The sequence below is a fragment of the Montipora capricornis genome, chromosome 7 (genome assembly GCF_036669925.1).
Source record: "Montipora capricornis isolate CH-2021 chromosome 7, ASM3666992v2, whole genome shotgun sequence".
NCBI lineage: Eukaryota > Metazoa > Cnidaria > Anthozoa > Scleractinia > Acroporidae > Montipora > Montipora capricornis.
Genome location: NC_090889.1, coordinates 51,650,531 through 51,660,530, shown reverse-complemented (window position 1 = coordinate 51,660,530; position 10,000 = coordinate 51,650,531). Strand labels below are relative to the sequence as shown.

At 39.5% G+C, this 10,000-nt stretch overlaps 1 protein-coding gene across 1 annotated transcript in view; it reads right to left on the bottom strand.

The window, feature by feature from the left end:
- The window catches only part of LOC138056334 (uncharacterized), a 70,291-nt gene that overhangs the window by 58,827 nt on the left and 1,464 nt on the right, over positions 1-10,000 (bottom strand). The window contains exons 3-5 of the mRNA XM_068902114.1: positions 9,983-10,000; positions 8,312-8,623; positions 7,464-7,733 (exon numbers count right to left, since the gene is read on the bottom strand). The exon at positions 9,983-10,000 is cut by the window's right edge and continues 252 nt beyond it. Of these exons, the coding sequence (XP_068758215.1) occupies positions 7,464-7,733; positions 8,312-8,623; positions 9,983-10,000 (600 nt within the window). The remainder of the gene's footprint in view (positions 1-7,463; positions 7,734-8,311; positions 8,624-9,982) is intronic.

The window sequence follows — 10,000 nt, the reverse complement described above, 5'->3', positions numbered from 1 at the left end:
ATGGCCATTGACTGCCGCCACTCTTGGTATCGCCGCCCGCTTTCGCATCGTGATGCCGTTGATGCTGAGCCCCCGAGCCAGCCTGCTGCTGACCCTCCTCCTGTGGATGTCCCCCCCACTACTCTAGATGCTGAGAATGCTGATTCAGGTGACGTGGATCTTGATAGCCGCCCAGGAGAGAATGCAGAGGAAGATTCGGCAAGGTCTGAGGACGATTCCCTGGAAGCTGAATTTGACCAGCTCTTGGCCTCAGCCCTTTCTTCTGAGCCTGGGCCTGACCTTTTAACTTCTCACGGCCTCATCAAGGATGCCCCTTATGTTCAAGTTCCCGGAGTGCAGGAATTTCCCGTTTCTTTCCTGACCGATACGAGTGTTGAGAGTGACGAGTCTGAGCCTGAGAGTATTGCCACATCTGACACTGATGGATTCCGACGCTGTGCCTGATAATATGTCTCCTGTGTCTGAGCGGCCCTCTCGCCGAAGGAAGAGATCTCGACATGGCTCGTCCCGAAGCGCTGCTTTGGGCAAGTCGTCTCGTCTGTCTGTAGTAAGTAAGGATGCGCCCACTTAGTTTAGCCTTTTTAAAGTGCGCTACGATTAATGTTAGGGGTTTAAGTCAACGTAAGTTTTCGCTGGTCTCTGATTTCTTTTGTGCTTCACGCCTAGACTTTTGTTTCATTCAAGAAACTATGATTTCGAATGACGCTGTTCTACGCTCCTTCTCATCTTCGTGGCCGGGCCCCAGCTTCTGGGCCCCTGCTGTCGGGAGGAGAGAGGGGGTAGGTATCTTATGTTCTGATGTTTTTCGTAATAATGTTTCTGTTTGGCAGAAGGATCAAAGTGGGCGCATTCTCAGCTTACTTGTTAAGTTTGACGATTTCAATCGTAATCTAGTTAACCTTTATGTGCCGACGATTCCGGCTAAGAGAAAGATTTTCTTTCAGTCGGTCCCGTCCTTTTCTCTTTCAAACTCCCGGCTCCTGATCGGGGGGGATATGAATTGTTTTGACTCGGCGCTTGACAAATTGGGTAGGTCGGTTTCCCTCGACTCCGGCTTGTTGGACCTAAAATATCGCTTTAACCTCCGTGACGCTTGGCGTCTTTTGCATCCCCGAGGCAGGCAGTTCACCTTGTTCAGCCCAGACCATTCAATTGCCAGCAGACTGGAAACCTTTTGGTCCCACGGCTTCAGTGTAATCAAGTCACTAGGTGCGATATTCTCCCATGCGTTTTCTCAGATAATGACTTTGTTATTTTAGACAGAGAGAGAGAGAGAGAGAGAGAGAGAGAGAGAGAGAGAGAGTGTGTGTGTGTGTGTGTGTGTGTGTGTAGGAGAGAAACCCTGACAATGCACACCCCAAATAATACTGAGAGAAAACAGTGGGGTGAACTTCGTACTGGTCTAACTTGATTTAATGACGTTTCGGCTGTTCAGCCTTCCTCACACGAACGTTAAAAACTAAAAACTAAAAACTATTTACAATGGTTGTGCGTAGCAGACGCACTGGCTTATATAGGCAGCTTAATTAAGAAGTACAAAAAGGTTAAAATTACAAGCAAAATTACAATAGTATGAATAAAATTGTGACAAAAGTTATGTGATAAGGCAAACGTAACAAACCCCCCGCGAAAGGCCTCTGAATGATCACAATTAGGCTATAACATAGTCTTAAAGCAGGGCCCTTATAAAATACTGTAATTCAATTCCCACTGAGGGTCCATGAACAGCACGCTTAAAACAAAAATAATAGAACCCTCCAAAGAAGCCAATCGAAACAACGTAAATCACATAACAATTAAAACTATTTACAGCGGAATAATAAATAAAATGAAAAGTGGACAAGTCACGAATCATTTTCCAAGCAAGAACATGCGAGGCGGTCTAATTAGTTACTGTAATTAATACGATTTTTGGAGCGGAACTCGCGCCTTTTTTTAAGGCCATGCGGATTAAGTGTGAATAATTGTGTCAACCAATAGGCTTCTCTGGTAAGTAGTAACTGGTATAAATGTAATGGAGTTTGGAAGGATATAATTTGTTCGATGATGACAAAACAAATTTGAGAAATGTCGTCTTGGGAACTGTTAAAATGCACTGCCAATTCAACACATTTTTTTCTATTGTTGAGCATATTCGATTTTTGGTTGCGGAACCTAATCTTAAACTCAGTTGATGTAGAACCCACATATTGTAGATCACATTTACAGCACGTTGCAAGGTAAATTACATTTTTGGATGAAAAGGACACAATTTGTCGGATAGGATATTGCCTACCTGTGGCCGAGCTTCGAAATTTAGAAGCATGAAGTAGGAAATTCTTACAAAAATCACACCTATTTTTATCTCATTTAAAGCAACCTCACTTATTGACCGTCTGATTATCACCAGAGCTTGGTCGAAATTTAGATGGCGCTAGAACGTCTTTGAGATTTTTGGATATTTTCCGTGATTTGAGGTGACGATATTAATAAATGAAAGTGCTTCTTAATGATGTTTTGAATGTCTGGCAAAATGGGATTATAATCGAGTACCAAAGGGAAAAACGTTTTTGCTAGCTTTCACCTTTTTCCTTAAAAGTTCGGATCTGGGAATTTTAAGAGCCTTATCAAACTGTTTGTCAACTAAATCTGCGGGGTAATTTTGCAACTTGGGATATCCTTTGTATTCTTCACATCAAGTTTCTAAAAAAATATCAGTGAAACAATTGCGGTTAATTCTCAAGGCTACCCCCAACACGACATTTCTCGAAATAGCGACAGCGAACTACAAACTGATACATTTGAATGAAAAACTTATTGCCATGACTGGGAATCGAACCACTACGACAACCCTGCTGGCAACAGAGCAATCAGTGAGGTTATTGGTTAGCCACGGGGTTCCCCGGCGTTTAACATTCAGGAACAGGACGTATATCGGATCATCCGAGGATGATTCATAGGTTTCCAGGTAATAATGATTAGGATAATGTTGATGAGGGTGAAAATTTAAGCTGACGTTTATAATGATGAGAAGGATAAACTTGATTCATGGCGGTAGCCAGAAAAAAATATGACTAAGGCAAATTCTATTCTTATGTATGTAGGGTGTTCTTGACGCTTGCAGTACTGACATCCTGTATTAGTATATACTCACTCAGTGATCTTGGTATTTCAAGCAATCTGATTGGTTCGCTATCTCGGAGTAATTGAGCATTATTCACTCCCTACGGAGTGACTAATGATTGATCCAAACAAAACAAAATGGCCGGCGTAAACTGGGCATACAAAATGATGCTGTGCTACAGAAGACAAAGAAAGCCACAAAATTTAGCCTGAAAGTTTCAAGGGTAAGAGAAGAGTTCATACTTTTGCCAACCAGTGTTTGACATCGTTTTTCCAGATAATTATTACTGAAAATTAAACAGTCTTCACGTCAACAATTTGTTTCACTCGGAGTAATTCACTCTTGTAGGGCTGGTCGCCACCAAAACAAATTCGTTACCGAAATCGAGGAATTAAAAAAATGTCTAAGAAAGTTTTAAACGGCTGCAAGGAAACAAGACGGGTCATTTTACAGCAAACTAACGCTCACCTCAATTACAGCGCAGCTGCCATTTCATGTGGATCCTTTGCCAACTGCAGTTTCAATTTCCATTTCAAGTAACCTCAAAAACTTTGATCGAACGGTGAAAGTGTTTTAACAAGCAGACTTTCGATTTAGCTTCCTGATTTAAACGGAGTTAAATGACCATTTTGCTGTTTGTGACGAGGATTTTAACGAAGGTTATTTTTGCCATGTTTGAAGCTTCTGTAAACACTTTCGGGCATACTTTGTGCCGCTTGCACGTTTTCCACGCATGAATTGAGATGTCAATTAAATCGACTTTGGATGGGTTTCTTCTGCAAATGTTGTTGAGATCAATTCGTGAGTATATACTATTCACTTCGATTTCAAAGAATAATTGTTAATTATTACTGGGTTGACATTATGGCAAACCCATTCGGAATCTGCGTTTCATTTGTTGGTTTTATTTATTTTATTTTTTTATGTTTTTTTTTTCGTGTCGTGTCTTGCCTGTCACTCCCCTACTAAGTAGTGTCGTTGTGCACAGAGCCTTCTGCCTTCTGATCGAGAGGGTAGTGGGAAATGCGTAGATTTCTCTGGTGGACACAGTAGAATGATTAACTTAACCGGCAATGGCGTGGAAAGTCATGTCACGCGAATGGCGTTTTAGTGGATCTTTAAAAAAATATATACCTTTATGGAGTTCAATAATGGAAAGTCAATTGGATACTGAACAAGACAGGCGCTGAAAATAAAATCTGGAAACTTAAAACGACGAGTGATGGACTTCGACAACAATCTGTCGCCCGTGGAGCCGTAATCGAAGTGAGCTGTAGTTCTAATATTGTACAAGTGTGGTGTTTTGTACAACACTGAAATCAAATGGAAAATTCTCTAGTAACTTACGGGTTTAACAAACACAGAGACTACACTTGGATCTATTATCTTTGTTGTCTGGCTTTTTTGTTTGTACTCAATTCTGCACAGGCTTCTGGTAACAATTGAAAATGTCACAAATTCTTGTTAGTCAAAAAATATTTGAAAGAAAGCTCGTTGCCCATTTTTTACTTGATAATTCAAGTAAAGGGTTTTTCAGTTAAGAGTTTGATGCTGGACACTTGTGGGAAATTTATTTAGTTGCGTTTAAAAACGGAAGGAAATAGGAAGGGTTTTCTGCCTCTTATACCAAATATGTTGCTTTTTTCAAAAAATATTTCGCTGGCAAAGGTGGCGCTTAATGAATTCATCATGTTGTGTAATATGCGAGCTTAACTGGGTAGTTTTTATGGCAAAAGTAGAGCATTTTCGTGTCAAAATAAGGTTGTTGTCTTAATTTAATTAAATATAAATATACCATGCGGCGTAAACTTGATTTTCACACTCAAAATTACCTCAAGAACCTACGTTTTGCGTAGAATAAGCTTTTAGAACGAAGTTCTTGTATTCTGTGGTGATACGTGACGATTAGGGAATATTTTGTGAAAAATATTTATAACGGGTCACGCGCGCAATTGATCGCCCGAACTTCCCCTATTATGGATAACATCCACTTGGCCCTTTGACATCCCATTGAAAAAAAATCGTAAAATGTTTGCGAACCGGTCGATTTCGCTGAAATTTGAAAGGATGATTGCTAACGAATATAGAAAGATTTTCACAGTAACTAAAAATTCCTGTGTTAAGCATTAGAATTCGACGAAGAGGTAAATGCGAATAAATTTGCTGCGTGCGTTGCTATTTTTATGATTTGACTGTTATGATAGATCGTTAAAAAAATCTTTATTTTTAGCGGTTATTTGAACATAAAAGATGCAACGCTTGACGAGCAATAATATTTTTGCTAATATAATGTATTTGAAAGAAGAAAAATTTCGCAGGAATCGCGGTGAAAATGAGTTAACAGATTTGTATACGTGCGTTGAAATGTGATACGCGAGGAGACAGGACTTTTATTTATCTGACAAATGCTTTTGTCATTGTAGTGTAAGATGAACTTTATTTGGGAAGGCAACAATAAGCACTTAATGACTGGCCCCTCGGGAAACAGTGAGTTTTGTTTCCCGGACACCCTCACTGTCCCCCGAGGCGAAGCCGAGGGAAACATTGAGGTCGAGGGGAAACAAAACTCACTGTTTCCCGAGGAGCCAGTCATTAAGTGTTTTGTTATACCTCCCAACTCAAAATAGAACAATACACAGATAAAAATTATTTGCTTGACGTCGGCTGGCGTACAGATTTGCCGCCGTTTCAAAGGTGCACGACCTGATCAAGTGTGAGTTGAAAGTTCAAGTTGTTGTTGCCCTAGGGCGTCAAGAAGTTTTTTTCGCCCTAGGGCTTCATGGAGTGTTGAGCAATGACTCGGGACTCGTTCTCCTCCAAGCAGAAAACGTATTTGAGTTGGGAGGTATAACAATATTTCTTTAACTTCGTGGTTAATCCAATTTATTGCTACGACTTGCTAGAGGGAATATCGTTTACATGAAACTCACGCTTCTTGCATATTTTGTGTGTCATGAAATTACATAATTTGCGTGACAATATAACCCTTTACTCTTTACCCTTTACCCAAAAACATTCAGATAGTAACAAACTTCATATTTACTTAGCCATTCCTTCTGCTTTTGTGCTTGTCACCATTGTGATTTGCGATAATTCGCAAGTCTGTTTTTTTTTATCTCATAGATGTTTAGATTTTCAATTACATGGCCACTTAACGTCGTTTTTCTCTGAAAACGACAAACGATTAACATTCTTTCCCGTAGTTCATTCAGTTGACACAAGGTGATCACATGCACCTTTTAGTTGCCTAGCACGTGATAAATTTCTTCCTTTTGACAAAACATCACGACCTTTCCGTTAATTAATAAAAGACTGCAGAAATTTGCGTGTTTTTAAGATCGATTGTCGTTAATCTTTCGATGGGAATTCGATTCAGAGTTATATATAACAACTGTGTAATTTTTTTCTTCATCTATCTTTTGGCTTGTCTTTTTCTGATGCAAACACAAAGCCAAACAATGTTTTGACCTGGCATCAGATTAGACTAACTAGAAGAGGAATTATGAAGCGGAACCAACACCTTCAGTCCTTTCCGCTTACTGTGTAAAATAAACGTTTGCTTAGTGCAACTGCAAGACATGCTGGAAAACGTCCGTCAGAGCAATTTGCTGTTAGTTTTTTGCAGACTATTTATTGAAAGAAGAAACTAGTGAATTTTACTCAAGAGCGTGTTTTGTTGTCTTTAAACTGAATTTATTACCAAAGCTTAAAAAAACTAAAAGACCTCAAAATGGGACAGGACATTACAAAATAATTGAACGTTTGAACGTGTGAGCCAATGGACCTCAGCTGGCGCAACATGTGGGTGACTCCTCAAATGGTTTTAATGACGACCCACTTGAAAAAATTAACTGGAACGCTGCAGTTCAATACCACCCAATTCAGTGCCTTCTTTTTGTGTGTGTGTGTGCGTAGTGCGTACCACAGGCAGCCCAGTGTAAGCTTTTTGGAGCTTCCACTTAAAAAAAAAAAAAAATAAATAAATAAAAATACTGAGGTAGGTGCCTCTATGTCCAGGTTTGACCCTAATTACATGCACGCGGATTTCAATAAGCGTCACGAAGTGTCTCCTTGCTCTTCTAGCCAAGTTCAACATCACTTGTGTCTCAGGATACAGACAATTTATGTCACAAAGTGTCCCCCGAATGTTGCTCTTTAAGTGAAGATTAACTGCTGCATTTACCCAAAGCTAAAAATAACGCTAACCTTTACCCTTACCTAATTGTTGAAAATAGGTAGCAAATGCTTAGACTTAAGGGGACACTTTGTGTTGGATGTCAAAATTGGGCGTGCATCTCATTAGGGTCAAACCTGGACATAAGTGGCATATTGATGGCTTTCTAAGCATTTAAACACGCACCATTGACGTAAACTGTGTAGAATCGAGTGTAACGTTGTCCTCGACACTCATATGTACCCCCAGCATCCAGCTGAACATTTTTTATTGTCAAAGTGACACCTTCTACCTCAATTCTCCCGTCTGGATTGAGTTCACTAGAAGTGGTGCCAATTTCATACCATTTAACAATCTCATGCTCATTCTGGTTTTCCGTTTTTAAGGAACATTTCACAGTTTCAGTGCTACCAAGATAAGAACTAAGGCTTTTCCTTTCCAGGACTTCCACGTTGTCTAGAACAAAAATTGTTGTTTTGAAGAACTTACTTTCTAAATTTCTCATCAGTGTTTGCAAGTCTTTCGCGGTAATGTATATTTTTAAATTTTAAGATTCTTGTATTTTAAACTATTTTCAAACATATTTTATTCTTCTACAACTGTTAGTTGTAAAATTATTCTATTTCAATCATAATCCTTTCCTGCAAGTTTTTATTTCTTTCATTTTTTTTCCATTACCCAGTGTTCAATTTTGGATAGTTTATAATGGTGAACTCGAAAGATGCTTTGCTATTACGACTGGTACACACATACATTGTAGCTAGATCCTTGCTTTTTCTAGTGATTTCCATTGCTTGGTTAGATGAAAATGTGCAAATAAGAATGTTATTGTTGTTGTTGTTCCTAATTGAGTTAGAGTGAAATTGAAGTTTGTTTGGAATTAACAGCACAGAATACTTAGCTTTCCCCACAAATGTTAAACAATATACTGATGAGGATGATCAAGTTAAAAAAAAGCATCTGTGTCTAGTCACAACCTTCTGTTTGTCAGGAATAGATTAAATACACAGTCCTGGTGAAAAGTGACTACTTACTTGGTACACACAGAGCCTGAGCCCCAATGTCGTCCGGACACTTGGGCTCTCCATCTAAACGATTGCATTGGGCTAAAACGGATTCCTGTCCAGTACAAGCTATATCTGACATTACAACGGGTATGTTTTCATCAGTGGTATTCATTCCCGTCATGAATTCGGCCAGGGCACCTCTAAAGCCGAGTTGTTTGCAAACAACTTTGACATCATAGATATCCCATTTAGTGCGACAGATCTTGCCCCACCTTCTGCGGTAAAAAACTTCTACTCTTCCACCATACTCAACTTTCGCCCCAATTAGGCGCACAGGAACTGAAAGAATAACACACCAATTAAAGCAAGGCTTGGTTCTAATTGTCCTCCACGTTTCTTTATTTGCAACAAACCATTGTTTTCTGTTCATTGTCCATTCCTCAATATCTCAACTTTCTCTTAGCTGGACTAAAACTTTGAAAAGGATAGGCGATGCTAAAAGCACTAAAACAGGGTGCAATATAATAAGTTGGCGGTTTCAGAATCATCAGTCACAAAGACGGTGTCTGGTCTAGGGATTTGGGCGCTGGGGACTTAAATAAGTCCTGCTCTGCTGTGACATTTTTCTCGTTCATTCCAACTGCACCTTGGTGGCCATGCTTCCAATAATTAGTGCCTTGTCTTTTTTACCAGCAGTGAATCATTTCCTATAAAGCGAGTCACAGGTTATTATAAACTAACAAATGGGAATGATTTCAAGTTCGAGCGAGGCCTAACACTACTATGAGGTTTTTTTTTTTTTTATAATTAAACAATTATTCCATCAGAGATCATACCTAGTATTGGAATTGGGCCCACACAAGGACAGAGAAAAATTCTGACCGGGGTGGGATTTGAAACCACGACCTTCGGATTTGATCACCGCTGCTCTACCGCCTTAGCTACAAGGCCAGAACGGGAGCAATTTGTGGGTATGTCAGATATTATTCACAAGGACAAATTCGGCTCGGCCCAAGCCTAATTTAGATAATCGTTAGTTGTTGTCCTTCAATAGCATATTGATAGTCATGATTCCCAGTTCGAATAAAGTCTAACACTACTGTGAAGTTTTTTTATACCCAATTATTCCATCAGAGATCAACCATAGTATTGGACAACAACTAACGATTCTTTAAATTAGGCTTGCATGGGCTGAGCCGAATAGACCAATTTCGATATATTAAAATTCAGTCCGAAACAAAAGACATCATCTCGAGGCTCTGGGGAATAAATATAAGGATTTGTATGAGTTTATTCCCCAGAGCCTCGAGATGATGCCTTTTGTTTCGGACTGAATTTTAATATATCGAAATTGGTCTATTTGTCCTTGTGAAAAATATCTCACATACCCACGGCCTGCTCCCGTTCTGGCTTTGTACTTCAGTTGCGGTCGTGGGTTCAAATCACACCCTGGTCAGAGTTTTTCTCTCGCCTTGTGTGGGCCCAATCCCAATACTAGGGTTGATCCCTGATGAAATAACTGGGTATAAAAACTTCACAGTAGTGTTAGGCCTAACTCGAATTGAAATCATTACTATCAATATACTACTGAACGACAACAACTAACGATTAATAAATAGGGTTTTTAGTTGAATGGTGTGTTAAAACTATGCGATAGTATATGAATAAGACAAGTTTTCGTTATCCATACTATTGTACCTGAACACTGGATTCGTT